Here is a 17,310-nt window from a genome sequence, read left to right on the forward strand (position 1 = left end):
GCCTTTTACTGGAAAGGAATTGTATAGAAGTTGGATTGCATGCCACTGTCTAGTACTGACTAAATATTGATATGGTATAGCAGTTCATTTTTAAGCTGTTTGGGATGAACCCCCAGCCAGTGTAAATTGGCCCACATTTAAGGCAATAGAGTGAAGCTGATTTATACCAGCTGAGGCTGTGTCCTTATGCCCTATTATAATCCCAAAGAATCCCAAAGTTGGCAAAGAATAGGGCAAGTATTACCAACCTAGGCAATATTTTCTTTCTATTTTTAGCAGAAAAACAAAATTACAATCATCTTATTTCAAAATTACACCAAAGACTCAGTAGTAATTTAAAACGTATACAAATATTTCGTAGCTAGTATTCAGACTAAGAGGTAGATGTCATATTCAAGGAATAGTACAATGTGGAAAAATGCTAACGGCAGTTGCTAAATACATCTATTTGTCTATTACATATGACACAAAGAAGAATTATAGCAAATGGCAGCTAAAAATAATAATTAAAAAAAGGCTTACAATACCCTTTTCTTCTTTTGCTATACTATGTTATCTGTCTTTCAGTGCGTTCCCTGCGGCGGGGTCTGATGGAAAAGTGGCAAGAATTAGAAGGATCACTAATACAAAACTGCATGTTTACAAAACATCAGCTTTATCACGAAAGGCATCCTCCGTGCTTTGATGGAAGCATTTGGTACTTACAATTTAAGACTGCCTGGCATTACTGAGCAAGCGGTGGAAATTCCAGGTGAGGTGATTCAGCAAACTAGGGGTCAGAAAAATGCAGTTCTCTCTTTCTCTGTTGTGCCTGCTAAAAATACCAGGGCATATGGCAGCATATTTCAGCATCTTAACATACTAGGCTCCCCCGAGGACAGAAAAAAAAGAGAAAACTTGTGCTGTTGAGCCTGAAATAGATTACTGAACAGTGTTGCCAGACACAAAGAATGCTGGCAGCAAAGCCATCAGCACAGTCAGTGTTTGCCTTTCCTAAAGGTGTTTCAGTTATACTTAATGGGCCTTAAAGAGATAGAAATTAAAGCTAGTAAGAATAATGAGGAATATAAGCATTTTTATAAATTCGTTGTCATTGAAGGTAGAGGAATTACACATATTGCATTAGGATATCTGCTGCTTGTATGTGTACCTTCCTGATTTTCCTTGTGACTGTTAAGTGTTGTCCCCCTGCTTGAAATAATCAAAATGCATATTATAATTACATGGTTTTCCAAAATCCATACACAGCAAGTACAAGATACTTACATGTAAATACACTATATTCACCTATATTTTTGCATAGTTTTTAGTGTGTACTTTGTGCCACTTAATAAAAGCATTACTCGCATATTTTTATTTTATTTTTTTTTTTTTCTCTATTCTACAGCTTATTCAATTAAAGTAGAAGTAGCTGGATTTTGGTATGTTCATCACAGATTACCAGTTCCTTGGAGTGTAGAGATCAGATACTTGGAGGAGTCTGGATAAGCAGTGGGGAAAGCTGCAGTGTGAGCATGACGTTTTAAATCACCTCCTTAATTAAGAAATATCGTATCAGATTAACAGCGCTAATTTAATAAATTTACCTTTAATTTGAATGGAATTATAAAGGTAAGAACTCTGTTTTCCTTTTGGTAACACTTTACAATAAGTGGCACTAAATTACACTATAACGGCTATGTTACAGGGAAGTACATGTATCTACGCTGTAACTGCTGAAAGAGCTACTGTACATGTGCGTACATGGTAACTTCAGTGCTGTTACAATCATGAATTACATAATTACAGATGATTCTGTCCTTTCTTTTCATTGAAATAGTTATATATATATATATATAGTATACTGTCATGAAAATACACAAGATGTTAACTTTCATGTCTTATTTAGAAAAGTTGGTTTTCTCCACAAATTCCTTTATAGAGGGAGTCTCAGTGCAAGATGAACCACTCCTAAGAAATGTGAAAGCTTTTTAACGTGTTCTAGCTTAAAATTCTGAGCCTCAAAATTCAACATCAGGTTCCCTAAACTGTTTCTTGATTTGTCTGATGATGCTAAAAGAGTGTGAGGATGCACCCCTTGTCTTCTGATGCACAGCTTTCTTGTCCAAATCATGAGAATGTTCTTCAAACATTGGAAAAAAAAAAATTAAAAAAAAAAACAAAAACATTTAAAAGTGTAGAAATAATCAGCAACCGACATTGTAAACAGTACACTGGCAGAAACTAGCTACCTGGTTTTGAGAAAACTACTCTGCATGGGAGTGAGGGAGAGGGTGTCACACATATTTTGGCTAATGTCTTCCCATTCAGAGACTCCATTTCATGCATTTGCTGGGTACCTTGCAGCCATCTTCAAAGCAATCTTTCAGAATGGGATCTTGACTAAAGGAAACAGAAAACTGGTTTAAAAACCAGCCTACTGAAAATCATTAGCTTTGAGGCATGGTTTTGCTTACAAAAGAGAATGATGCCTCTTCACACTTGGTACAGTAATTTCAATCTGTGAGGACTAGATAGGCTTGTGAAGTGCTACCCAGTCAGAATTTGCCATTTATGGCTGCTTGTTGTGGTTTTTACACCTGCTTTGCACAGATGTAAGTGACATCACAAGGTACAAGATAATGAAAGATCAACTGCATTAAAAATCAGCACATATGATTAGTTTTAATTGGAAACCAATGAAATAATACATTTCAACTGTCCAATTCATATCTTTTTTTTTTCTTTTTTTTTTTTTTTTCTTTTTTTTTTTTGTAAAGTTTAAATGCTGTTTTTATACTGCTGGAGAAAATGGTTCAAAACAATTCTGCTTTTGGAGGTCCTGCCTGACTTTCATCGGGCAACAGTTCAAGTAACAACTCTACTATTCGAACAAGCTGGAATTAGGAAGAATAAAAAAAGGCATAAACATCATACTTCTGGGGAATTCCACTTGAGCAAATAAGGCCCTTGTCCAGGGAAGCACTTCTTTTTATGCGTAAGAATAGTGCCTTACAGTTCAATGGAACTTCTCCCATGCCTGTCACTGAGTGTGTGCTTAGATGCTTAGTTCAGTTGGGCCCCAGGTACTGAAATGAAACCTTGCATTGTGTGACACTTTACTGTGGCTAACTGGGAGTTACAGTTGTGGCAAGAATCCATATTTTTGGTACTAAACTGAATGACTTCCTTTGCCAGCCTTTTTACATGTGTATGTTTTGAAAGACATGAATATCTTGTAAACCTATACTAGTTTTCAATGTGTCTAGTAGCACCTACCTGGTTCTCTCAAACTACCATATTATATTAACATATTATTGCATTTTTCCACAGATGGGTATGGAGTGAACTGTAAAAACAAGCATGCAATCACATCAATGCAGACTAATTTCTTTAAAATGTCATACTGTATATGATTTATTATGTTAACACTCAACCACATCATATTATTTATGTCTGTATATTTTGAAAAAAAGTGCTGCTTGATTGACGTCACCCTATTTTCTTGAAATTAACAAGATAAATGTTTCAACAAAAACAATTAAAATACTCTAGTATTGTCCTTAAAAGGTTTATACTCTTTTGATAAATAATCTGACACAGCACCTTTATCTTCCATTTTTCCATACTACATGATGTCATATTCCAAACTCTCCCTTTCCCACACAAAAATAAAATCCCAGGAGAAAGTCCTTTACAGTAGACCATCATGCTTTTAGGCTTCACAAACAAGTACAGCAACCAGAGAGAAATATTCTTTTGTCAAAGGTGCAAAACTCAGGAGTACAACAAACTCCATCTAGACTAACTTGCATTCTCCAGTGTAGAATCATTACTAAGAGCTGTTATGGCAACCTTGTTACTTCATTGGAAGAGGAAATAAGCCAATGGGCTTACAGTGTTTTGTTGTCGCAGTTAAGAGCATGTGATTTTCAGCTGTCAATTACACAAAAAAATTCAGAAATAATCCAAACAGAGACTTTCACTGTGGAGCTAAAAGCATGGCAGGAATTCTCTATCATTCACGGTGACATAAGTTTGTACCTCACAAAATGCATAGACAGGAATTTAATATAAAGAATTAGTCCATTTACTGTATACACAAAACATATATCTTTTGTTTTAACATTTCTATCTTTTTTTTTTCACTTTTTTTTTTTACTTTTTTTTTTTTTTTTTTTTACTTTTTTTTCTTTTTTTCTTTTTTGGCAAACCAACATAGAGAAGCAGCTCTGGAACTGCCAAATTAAAAACTGATAATTTTTGCAACTCAATAGTATTTTTTAAGGATTGTAATCAAATGTGGTTGTAATTTAAAACCTGAGGCTGTGCACTGGTTGTTAGCATAAAACTACCTTTCCATATAACATTGTGCTTCCATTGTATAACAAAGAAAAACTAACAAGAACTAGAAAAGTTTGCTGCTGAACAGTGCTAGGACATACAGACAAAAAAAATACTTATACATGTTACCTACTCAGAATATTTATTTGAGTCATATCTAAAGGGATATAATGGACATTAGAAAATGCCTACTTGTGACTGACTTAGCTACTGCCAAAAAAGTTAAATATGTATCAAACAATGTTTAATTGAATTTATTATATGCACTATATACATATACTAAAATGTCTTGCAGTCATGCCCCATGAATGCTTCAAATTTGAGTAGGCAGGTGAGTCCATGTAAAGCAAATAAATTACAAAAACAGAAATTACTCACACACAAAACAAATCTCTAATCTTTGTAATCCCAAAAAAGCAGTAGAATGGAAAGACAAATTTGTTTGAAATGAAGCACTATTATCTAAATTTGCAGAATCAGTTTAGCTATTCAGCATGATTTTACCACTGAAACATGGCACTGCTGTCAAGGTACCATTTAAAACATAATAAAGCAAAGCAAAGCAAAACAAAAAATTTAGTGGATGGATAGTTGTTTTTTATCCCACCAAATCCAAGCACACAAAAAACTATTCTACAAAGACTTCTGTTTGTATTTCCTAGGGCATATGTCTCAAAAACAAGTTGCTTTTTTAATTATAGACATGTATAAAACATTCTTTGTAAACCTCTAGTCTTAGACTTAACATTTTATGTAAGTAAATTAGGTCCTTACCTAATAGTATTTGTTATGAATATTGTTCTATGACATACTAGTAGGGATCATGGTAAAAGAAACTGAAAAAGAAGAAAGCTGTATAACATTTAAAAATGTAGAAAACTTGAATTAAGATGATGATTAACATTGTTAAGGCTGTATATTCAAGCACTGTATGTTAAGAGAGCAGTGGATATGAATTTTAGGCAATAAGAAATGTCTGCTTTATACACAATGCTGTAATTATAGAATGGGGATGTCAAGAGCTGATTGTTGGTATAAACTGGCTACTTAGAGCAGGTATGCAAGTTAATAAAGATAGCAGAATATGGCAGAAATGAAGTCTGAAAAATGATAGCCAGTTTTCTCCACCATTCAGCCTGATAAGTAAAACTCCAAGATTCTAGTTCTGTATCTAAATGAAATACTCCTTTTTCTCCTCTGCATTGACTTGGCTGCCTTCTGCATTGATAATGGCTGTGTCGGCATCAGGTGCATCTTCAGCTCCTTTTGCTTCGTTTGTTAAATATGTTCCTATAGGAATCAGTACAACAGAAAAAAAAGAAAAAGAAAGAAAAAAGATTAGGTTTTTTTTTTAGATTTACATTGTATTATAGGAAGTACATTTCTAACAGTGCTCCAATTGCTTCATGAATGGATGGATACTTTTACATTTTTAGTATGAATGATACTGGTAGGTTCAGCTTTCTACTTTGTCCATGAAATATCTGTAGTATTAACACTGGTAATCCACATGCACAAATTCACATCTACTCATAGCAAATTAAAGAAATACCTTAAGAGAAGACCACCTTTTATGTAACTGCAGTAGTATGCAATATATTTTGTAATTATAGAATAAAAGATAAAATCTTGGTTATTTCATGGAACAACTATTCACAAAAATCAAATCAACTTTGAAGATTTAGATATTCATAAATGCTTAAAAAAAAAAAAAAAAAAAAAAAGACCACTTCTTTTTTGTACTTCTTTTTACATGATTTTACCTATGCTTAAATTTTACTGAATTCTTTTACGGTCATTTCCAGGAATTACAAAACTGAGGTAGTTTCGCTAACTAAATCCATTCATATTATACTAGCACACATTTTCATGATCAGGAAATGAATAAAAAGTATTGACCTTGACAACCACCTGCCCCTTCATGAAAAATGTAATTTATGTTGGCATAAGATTTATATGCTTTTGTTCAGAAATGAAAAACAAAAGAGGCACATTTCTACAGGTTTATTTTTCCCCTACATGGTCCAATCAAATTAAAATGTTATTTGCATCAGCTGATGTCTGCTAGCCATATGATTATCCTACCTAAATGATTTAATGAGTTAACACCAATACTAATCCTTTCTTCTAGGCTTTTTTTTTTGGTGAGGATAAGCAAATCAACTGGGTTTTAACAACCCAGTCCGCAAGCTATTCAGAGGTTAAATCTCACAAAATGATTTCGGAATTAACTAGGTCAAAATGGGATCACAGAGAGGCTTAGTCAGAAGTCAGTGTCACTCCATCCCTCTTATCTCTGTTGGTGGTGGGGATTCACAATGAAAGGAATAGAATTCTTAAGGTGAAACCCCTGCATAAGGTAAAGCTTGACCTGGGAATGAAACTCTTACTCTGGTGGGACCGTTAGCAAAAGAGCTACTGATCTGGAATTTCACAATCAGTATTTAAAATTATTTTTTTAGTGCTTGTTAGAAGTATCAGCACAAGAAAAATCTTGTGTATGTATATAAACATGCATCTGTTGACTTGATATACTAGTTAATACTACAAGATTATATAATCAGGTGTCTAGAGCTAAAGGCTAAAATCAAGGGTCACTCTAAATCAGTGATTTGTGACATGAACACATAACTGGACATCCTTTGCCTTAGCTAGTCCACTGAAAAACTGGACAGAAATTCAGAGACTTCACTCATGATTACAGTGTGAATGGAGCTTTCTTGTCCAAACCATTCATCAGATGGGGGAAGGTGAAAGGGAAAAGCATTCCCAAGTGAAATCATGCCTTGCTTCCAAAAGGGATAGAAGTTCCACTAAATCTATCCTACCTTTATGTCTTGCCAGGTATCGACCAAGGAGAATTATAGAACATAGCGTTACAAAGACAACTACAGCCACTATTCCTCCTATTAGAGCGTGGTCAGGTCCGGTCTGTCCAGCCAAAGCATTTGGATCTACAGGGAGAAACAAAAACCAAAAATGGTCCTACACAGAAAAAAACTGACAGGAAAAAATCACAATACCAAGTTTTACACTGATCATCCTGAAAATAGGGCATTTCCCTCTTTAATATTTAGCATGGTTATTCCCACATTTACTACCCATATCTTATCAACAACACAGTGCCGCTTGTATTCCCAGACTGTCAAAGCCCTGAGGACATCACAGTTATGAAAAATATTACCTTCTTCTTCTTTGGCAGAGGTTATTAAATGGGAAAGGTTTCTGGTTTTGTCCTCGTCATTTTACAACTGAAAACCTGGCCACAGCTATTTATAGAAGGAAAAACAAGGAACCGAGAATTGGGGATCAGATAGCATCAGCAGAATAGTGTCTGCATAATACATAATTTATAGACCTGATTCTCAGTGGGGAACCCTTATATATTCTCTTCCTCTCATTCCTATCCTATTGCACCAGAAATAAAAAGGCAGATAAAGTGCAGCCTTGCAAAGTCCCTCTGCACATGGCTGAGTCTGCATGAATTTGGTCAGATAAAGGTATCGGGCAACCTGAAAGATCATCATTCATTTTCAAGCCTCGGTTTGAGAGTTTACTATGAATACTCAATTAGCACACAAACGGAACAAGCTGTAATATATTCAGCAGTGTATTCTCATGTCCACTTTACTAACTCTGGACAAGGTGCTACAATGAATGTTGTCAGATTTGAGTCTTCTGTGCTGGTCACCTGTCTATTCTGTTGGCTGGTGCTTTATGAATGTTGCAAAGAATACTGGGAAATGACACTATTTAGAGGTGGGTAATTCTCTGGAACTTTTGAACAATGAATGAGCAATCTTTGTCAGCTGAAATATGCAAAAGGAAGAAAATATTCCATCAAAGAGTCATGTTAAGATTTCTGTTTTGATGAAAGCGCCTCAGCTACATGGTAATAGCAATTCTCTCAAGATGCTATTAGCATGTTCTCTATGTTGCTGTCAGTCTATACACACTGTTTCAAGGGCATTTCCCTTGTAGCAGCCATTTATATTCTACAAGTAGTTTGCAAACAATTTCTTTTTGCAAAACAGAAAGGCAGAAAAAATATTTACAGATAAAAGAAGGCTACCCTGCAAAGACAATTAAAGTGCCTCTGATAATGCTTAGGAAGTGTGATTGTGTGACACCACAATTACATTATGCTGACCAAGATCACCGTTTAATGGTGAGATGTATTTATATATCTACATACACATGTATGTATTAACATAGCATTATTCAGATGAAATGAAAGAGGTATGCTTTCCCCTCTCTTTGCAAAACATCAGCCACATGGAAACTCAAAGTTTGCTGGAGCACACAGCAGTATGGGTCATGGTAATAGATACCATTCTGCTCTTTACAGTCCCCAAAACCCTGAAGCATGGCTTCCTCCCCTGCTGCTGGCTTCAGAACTCCCAGCTGTCTTCTGGCTGCTAAGAGGACTTACGGAAAAATGGCCACAGCACTTCTGCAGACATCACAGCAAACTAGTTAGGGGCCTCAAGAAAGCTAGAAACACATTATAAAGTCCACTGTCCCTGCCCCTTCTCCATCCTCATGAAAATTCTGGCTCGCTATATTGAGGAGGGGGGTTCAATTCAAAAGGCCATCGGCTCTATTTTGATCAAAAAGGACCCTCATCTCTGTGTGCCAGCAGCCTTGCGGGAAAAGGCAAGAGGAGGGCTGAAATCTCATCCTGCTAGAGCCACAGCTTGGAGCCCACAGCCATCCTTCCCCAGGCCTTGCAGAGGCTCTGCTTTCAACAGCGCTTAGAAGGCAGTGATTACTCACTTGAGAAAATGGAAGGTGACAGCTTGCTGCAGGACTTTCAGTCTGCTTGAGCCATCTAGCAAATTCCTCCTTCTGTGGTGCCTGTGGCAAAGTTGCTGTAAACCTGCTTCCAGCAGCAAAAAGCAGCACCAATTTTGGCACTCAGGAGGAGCAATGTCCATAAGTGCTGTATGTAATCTGCAGGAGATGCTCTTCCCCAGAAACTGGGCAGGAGCAGGATGAATTTGTTTTCCCACTGATATACTTACATACTTGCTAATATAGTAGCATTAAAATTAACAAGTGAAAGGCAATATTTTGAGGGATAATATCCTTCCTGATGTAGAGTATAATACAGAGAAGGACTAGCATTGCACTTCATCCAGAGGTACGTTTTGAAAAGCTGATTGCAGCATACAAGCTCAATACCCAGATTTACACATCACTCTTATGTGAGCTTTAATAAGCACTGCAGACAGAAATTGTCACATAAAGGTAATCACTATACACTGAAGTGAATATGCCTGTGTTTTCATCCTCAAGCGCTTTCCAGCATGTAGGTCCTTCCTTTAGCACACCTGATGCAGTGGACTGCTTATGATGAAGATTAATGAGATTCTACTGTTCCTAAAGATTGACATTTTTAGCCTTAAATTTTAGTTTTTCATTGAAATGCAAAAATAGTATTGTATTGCCATTGAGAGAGAACTTTATGTTTCTCAATTTTTGTAAGATTATATTGATAAATATCGTCACAGAAGTCTATTCACAAAGAAACTGTCTATGAACTACTTTCATTCTCAAGAAGCCAAAAAAAGAAGATCCAGGGAACTACAGGCCAGTCAGTCTCACCTCTGTGCCTAGCAAGACGGTGGAGCAGATTCTCCAGAAGGCCCTACTAAGGCAAATGGAAAATAAATACGAGGTGATTTGTGGTGACCAACATGGTTTCATGAAGGGCAAGACATGTCTGATAAAGATGATAGTCTTTCATGATGGAGTTATGGTAGGTAAAGGAAGGGCAACTAACGTCATCTACCTGGATTTGCGCAAAGTTTTCGACACTGTCCTGCACAACATCCTGATTACAAAATTGGAGAAAAATGGATGAATGGACTACTTGTTGGATAAGGAATTGGCTGGATGTTTGCACTCAGAGTTGCATTAAACGGCTCAGTGTCCAATTGGAAACTGGCAATGAGTGGTGTTTCTCAGAGATCAGTACTGGGACTGGTGCTATTTAATGTCTTTGTAGGCTGTATGGACAATGGGATTGAGTGCACCATAGCAAATTTGCAGATGGCACCAAGCTGAGTGGTGCAGATGATATGCCAGAGGAAAGGGATGCTCTCCAGAGGGACCTGGACAGGCTTATGCCAACCTCATGAAGTTTGACATGGGCAAGTACAAAGTCCTGCAACTCATGTGGGGCAATCCCAAGTACAGACAGAGGCTGGGTGGAGAAAGGCTTGAGAGCAGCCCTGAGGAGACGGATTTGGGGGTCTCAGTTGATGAAAGACTCAACATGATTTGGCAATGCGCACTTGCAGTCCAAAAGGCCAATTGTATCCTGGATTGCATCAAGAGAAGTGTGCCAGCAGGTTGAGGGTAATGACCCCACCCCTCTACTCTGCCCTCATGAGTACTGTGTCCAGTTCTGGAGCCTCTAGCACAAGAAGGATATGACTCAGTTGGAGCAGGTCCAGAGGAGGGCCATGAAGATGATCAGAGGGCAGTAGCATCTCTCCTATGAGGACAGGCTGAGAGAGTTGGTGCTCTTCAGTCTGGAGAAGAGAAGGCTCCAAGAGAACCTCATAGCAGCCCTCCAGTATCTGCAGGGGACCTACAGGAAAACTGGGGAGAAACTTTTTATAAGTGCATGTAATGACAGGAGGAGGGAAAATGTTCTTTTTACTGCAAGTGGGTACATTTAGACTTGCTGTTAGGAAGAAAATCTTCAGTGTGAGGGTGGTGAGACACTGGAACAGGATGCCAAGTGAGGTTGTGAATGACCCTTCCCTGGAGGCATTCAAGGTCAAGCTGGATGGGGCTTTGAGCAAACTGGTCTAGTGGGAGGTGTCCCTGACTATAGCAGGAGGGTTGGAACTACATAATCTTAAAGGCCCCTTTCAACCGAAACCATTCTATGATTCAGTGATTATTACCACAGAAAAAATAACCTTTTTAAAAGAAAAAAAATGAAAGGAAGGAATGGATGGAAGGGAAAGAAGTGGAGAAAGATCTTCACAAGAAGCCAATATTTTTTGGGGGAAACAAGCATCCTTTCATAGCAAAATGAAAACCTGCACAATATAAACAATGCTATGAACAGGAAGTGCTTCTCATAGAAATTTTCTCCTCATTGAAAAATAATGTTAACATTAAATATAAATATGCTCTACATTATGCATGCTGTGTAATGCACTATACATTTGCCATTCATTAAATGACCTAAGCCCCATGCCTGAATTATAGATCTGGAACTATCTACCATCTCATAAATAATTACTGTGTCAAAATGTTCCTGAACAGTAGCCGAAAGACAGAAAAACAGGGGTTTGGAAAATATAGCATTTTGTATTTTAGATATTTATAGAGTGACCATACATAATCTTCCAAGTGCTCTAGGCGTTTTTATTACCAGCTCTCTTCAGGGAGGATGCCCTTTATTATCTTCATGAGTTTTACCTGGTCTTAGCCTGCCACACTCGTAACTCCAGTAAATAATGTCTTAATTATACAATTGTGCAATAAATTCTCATAATCAAGGGAAGAAATAAAAAAGGGATTAGTTTGTTAGACTGTTTTCTACTGCAAGAGCACAATAAACTAGAATAGTAATTGCCTGAGATGCAGAAATTCAAAGATCTTTATTAGTCTGATCTTCAAAGATCAGTTCTTATACTGTTTATTTTACTCTTTGATTGGACTAAAGAAATCTTATAGCAAGACAATGCCAGTAAAGCTAAGGAGTCTTTTTTATTCCTTTCTGTCCTAAATTTAGGAAGTACTTTCGAAATACTGATTGCTGATACAGTGACATTTTCAGCTTCTCGGATTTACCCATTACTGTTTGTTCACAGACTTACAGAGATAACATACTTAAAATGAGTAAGAGGAAAGTAATAGATCATTCATTAAGAAGTGAAACACATTGGATAAGACTTTACACCTATTAAATAAGGAGATAAGTGCATTTTCTGACTGAATGACTAAGTTTCAGCGTAGAATATTTTTATGTGATTTCACACATTAGCTAAGCAGAGAAATGCTGAAACAGTTTTTCATGCTTTTGCATAAAGTATATGATAATTATCCATCTAATTTCATTTTCTTCCTGCATAAGTTTCCTTTTTATTTATGCACAGTTGACTTGACTGAGCAGGCTGCAGGAAGGGGTCACATAACCCTTTTCCAAGCAATGGGAGAAAAAGAGCTGTGTATGCTGAAATGGTAGCATATTTTGGGGAATATGCTCAAGTAGACCTCTTTATTGTAAAGCTTAATTTTTAGCCCTGGTGATGAACTAAAAAAGTTACACAAAAATCACTTTGAGTATGACATGCTCAGCTTTTAGGGACCTAAAGTAATCATTTGTTTTGACCATTTATACTAAAAGAAAAATTGGAAATAAAGGCTATAATTTGCTCCAGAGCTTAAAATGCATTCTCAAAATGAAGACAAATTAAGCAGACATTATTTGAAAATAACTGTTCCTTAAGGCTGGGAAAAAAAAGGGATGTCCCATTTCTGACAAGTGCTGAAACCCCCAGCCTACAGTCACTTTTACTGATTTCATGAATAATCCATTACTTAGGCAAAATAGGACTGTTCCAGCAAGAAATCCTGTGGTGTAGCACCAAGTCCCAATTTATGTGGCAGCAAAATCTCTTCAAGTAATTCCTCCTCCTTTTCTCAATTTCCAGGGCCTGTTATCATTCCCAGTACAATTTGCAAAGCATTCATACTTTGGGCGAAGACACTGTTTAAAGGGCCTGGCACAAAATCAGATCAATAAAGCAATGTGTATTTGGGGTTGAGGAGATCCAAAGCACAAAAAGAAACCCCAGTCTGTCCTATTTGAAGAGAGTTGAGTTTATGCAAATGAAGAAGGGTAAGGTGAGAATGTGCAGTGGAAAGCAATGAAAGCTTCTGGAGAAAATCTAGCAAGGAACCACATCTACATGTTTGAGTACTTTTAAGTGCCTTTGTGAAATAAAATGCTAAAATTACAGAAAGCAAGTAATGGACAGGACTCTTTAGTTCTTCCTTTTGAATTTTGAGAAGTTCACCAGTGAATATAAGCTAAATTAGAAATATTCCCCTTCACTAAGACATATTTCAGCTGAGCTTCCTAAAGAAAGAGAGCTTTTGTGATCATGCTCTTTCATTCTCTTCAAATTGCTTACTTAGGAACTACGGATCAATTACAACCAATTTTAAGAGACAGTATAGATCTCAAGATCATTGTTTTCCTGTAACTATCCTGAAAGAACAGGATGCCGCAGGAGCTCAGACCTCATTAGATATCAGAGAACCTGCAGGAAGGATGCCTTTAGAAAAACCCTAATAGAGACAAAAAGCTTCATACAAAATCTGTGCCCTGAATCAATTTTTCAATAAAGGTTTCTCCCCATTGTGATTTCTTTGGCACATAATAAAGCACAGGTCCCTTTTGAAGCTTTTCACACCGTTAGGAGACATTTGTAACACCTCAACTCTTTCCCCAGTGCCTTCTTGTCTCATAATCGGTCAGCTCATGCTGCAGCATTTAGATAATTCAGTTTAAAAATCAGTCAACCAAAAAAAAAAAAAAAAAAAAAAAAAAAAAAAAAAAAAGAGAAAGGAATTTACTCACAAATATGGATAGTAGGTAGGGCTGCATTGACAGCTGACAAGGTGTTTGATTTAGGAATAGGAATAGTAGCTGTGGTGCTGTCTGTGATAAGTGCTTGTGAGGAAATTTTACCCATTTTAGCATCTTCATTTGGGCACCCCACAGCTCAATTTTCCCTTCCTGGCCTGGAGTGCTGAAACAGGTACTTTTAATCTCATTTTGTAATATGCCACTAACCACTAAAATACATGTACTTGAAACTTGTGAAAGTATTGTTAAGGAGGAAAAGAAAGTTTTCTAAACCCTCATTTAAATTGCAAAGAGTAGCTGCCCAAAGGGGTTGGTAGTGAAATTTGTTGAAAATGTGTTTTGTTATTAACCAGTTTTGAACTTAAAATATGTGACAGCCTTCCTTTTACTTCAGTGCCTGAAGCAAAGAAGAACAAAACAGAGTGCTAATATGCAGCATATATAAACTGCTGTTTTAATAGGAGAACATCATCAACCATAGAGAAGACAGACAGAAAAAAAGTTCACTTGTAAACCTTCAAAAGAATTGATAGCCTTTTCTTCTGGTATTACCGCAGTAGCACATTTGTCACATTTTGCCTCTAAATGTTTTTTCTTTCTTTCTTCTTTTTTTTTTTCTTCCCCCATAGCACTGAATTATATATACATTGCTATTAAGAAGAGCCCACATCCCAGAAGGATAAAAGCCCCACTAATGTGTCAACAGATGAATCTACAGCTCCTTTTGAGAGATCATGTTGTTCTCATGAATCTGAGATTTCTTTCAGTGAAGGTAAAACATCACATCTTCTGATGTGTATTCGTGAGTAAGGGGCCCTTGTCCAAGGTAAATAAAAATATTGCCCATATCTATTACTAATTTTTTTTCTTTCGGTGCTAATAAGAGAGCTGTATATCTACACTGGGTAAGAAATGGAAAATTTAATATTTTCTAGGGTCCTTAGAGCCTCGTTCCAGATTTTCTGCCTTGTCTTTTATTTCATTGACACAGTTACTCAAAGTTTTTTCTTTTTTTTTCTTTTTCTTTTTCAATCGTTCTTTAAAAGCTCCAGCTTTCTGAAGGGAACACGTCTTCTAATTAGAGTACACAACAGACTTCTCTTATTGACATTATATTTCGTCCTTCAATAAACTCATTAATTTCTTTAGACCTTGTCGTAGAAAAACAAACAAAAAGCCTAATATCTGCAAACTTTTCATCTTTCTTTTTGTAGAGAATAATGAAGAGAATGAATACTTGCAGACAATCCAGCTATAACTTCTGGCTACTAAAGAAGGGGGATGTGGGGAAACAGAAAACTGGCAGAAATGACTGTAAAATTTCTGTTAAGCCTGTCTTTCCGAGTGAGTTATATGGTAGGCTGCAGCACAACAGCCAGGTGATGGATTAACTCTGCTTCCAGCATTTTAATTTTCATCTTCTTCTGAAGTTCCAGAATGCTCAGTGTCTCCCTCCATTGTACAAACAAAGCAAAGCAGATTGAAGTTTGGAAACTACAGCCTATTAGACATAAAAAAAAAAAAAAAAAGCCAACCCTACCTAGAAAGTCAAGATGCATGATTTCCTATTTTCTGAGAAAAAACTGCATTTTGCGTCATCTTTCCTCTAATGACTTTCCATCAATAAGCATAGGAGGATCTCTGCTTTTTTTTTGTTTTCTTCATCAACAATTAAGGACAGACACCAGCTGGAGTAGGTGTGCATATGTATGCACAACTCCTTTTCTTGACACCAGAAGTTAATTATCTATATAAATAATGAATAATTCCCTAATTAACACAGAAAATGGAGATGCCAGTGAACTCTCCTGCTCTCTTTGTTGTAGTACTTTACAGCTGTGACTTTTGGTCACTTCCTACAGATTTCAGCTTGCCAAGCAGAACATGCAGACAAATGTCTGTATGAGAAGGGGAGTGTGTGTGTATGCTCAGCAGGTTCTGAACTCAGGTACCTCTTGCTGCCATATGGTCTCTTCCAGTCTTATCATTTGCAGACAATGAGAAAGCCATGCCTTGTCACCACAATTACACATCACAAACTGTGATCAGATTGTTTAAAGATAATCCTTCAAAGCACTTAAGAAAGTAATTCTGCTAGCCAGTAGCTTCTGGGAAGTAGTATAATACTTCCCACAATGACTTTTTTTGCCACTTTGTTTTTATGTTTATGTATAAACTCCCTCACAAATTGTTTTTCAGAGTTAATCAGTACCACGGTATAGCTCAACTAAACCTTCTACCTCAGGTAAGCAGTGCAAGAAAGATCAACTTTCAGCTAAGAAATGATATTTAACAAATGTAGAACTTCAGTAAAGTGTAGATATAGAGGAAGTTGTTCCCAATGGCAGAAGTAAGTAAGGCAGAGAAGCAGACTTAAAGCTAGCAGAGAATATCCACGGTTGTATAAGGAACAGAGAAGCATGAGTGGATCCACAGTTGCACAAGGTATGGTGGATTTAATCAATTCAGGAAAGTTTTCAAAGGGAGAAAGGCAGAAGAAAGAAAGGCAGTTTTAATTTATTTGAAGAACAGTTCTAATTAAAACTTACTCCATGCTGGAAGAAAAGCTATTGTTCAAATGAATTCTTTATGCTGGTCATACTAAGTTCTCCTTACCAAAACAGATTAGAATAATTATAAACCTATACAACATCAAAATACCTCAGTAAACCATCCACTTACAGCCAGAATCTGTCACCTTAGTCATGCTGAAGAGCAATTTAATCTGCCGTGAGATTACTCAGTATGAATAACTGCAACAGAATTTCCTCTTCGGCAGTTAATAGCGTATTTTATCTGTCAATACATCTCTAGAAGATTAGCCAGGCATACTTGTGGTTAGGGTAACTGATCCAAGGAAGGCTGTTCACTGGCTCAGATCATCTCAGAAATAGAGAGGTGAGAAACATTAGTGGAGATAGACTGTTGTAATTCTAAGTAACAGAAAAAATGAGTAAATTATTGGGAGGAAGGTGAATACTCCTGTTAACATTTTAGGCATCTTTTATGGCCATTTTAATTAGGGCATAAAATCCTATGTAAATTCTTTGGAATAATGACAACCTCCATTAGTGAAGTTTCTGTCCAAGCAATAAGACTATCTTCAATTTGTTGGAATTATTGCCAGTGGTTCAACTGAATGCCATCCATTCTTCATGCCAACTCTCTACTAATGGAAGCAACAATATTTTCTTCATTTAATAATGACATGGTTGGTGGAATTCAATATCTTAACCAAATTTTCCCCTGGGAACATTAAGACTTTGTTGTTTTCAGAAGTCTTAAAGTTAAATACCATCCAGCTATTAGTAAGAGATTGTTTACTCTTACTGCCATTGATTGGTAATGGATTTGTTATGAATAAG

General features: G+C 36.7%; 1 protein-coding gene across 3 annotated transcripts in view; it reads right to left on the reverse strand.

Annotated features, from left to right (window-relative positions):
- Positions 1-1,350: 1,350 nt before the first annotated feature.
- The window catches only part of CADM2 (cell adhesion molecule 2), a 611,269-nt gene continuing 595,309 nt past the window's right edge, over positions 1,351-17,310 (reverse strand). For all 3 annotated transcript variants that reach the window (XM_048941288.1, XM_048941298.1, XM_048941279.1), the window contains 2 exons: positions 7,152-7,277; positions 1,351-5,613 (listed from right to left, as the gene is read on the reverse strand). In XM_048941288.1, coding sequence (XP_048797245.1) covers positions 5,495-5,613; positions 7,152-7,277 — 245 coding nt within the window. In that variant the 3' untranslated portion in view covers positions 1,351-5,494. The remainder of the gene's footprint in view (positions 5,614-7,151; positions 7,278-17,310) is intronic.

The sequence above is a fragment of the Lagopus muta genome, chromosome 1 (assembly GCF_023343835.1).
Source record: "Lagopus muta isolate bLagMut1 chromosome 1, bLagMut1 primary, whole genome shotgun sequence".
Lineage (NCBI taxonomy): Eukaryota > Metazoa > Chordata > Aves > Galliformes > Phasianidae > Lagopus > Lagopus muta.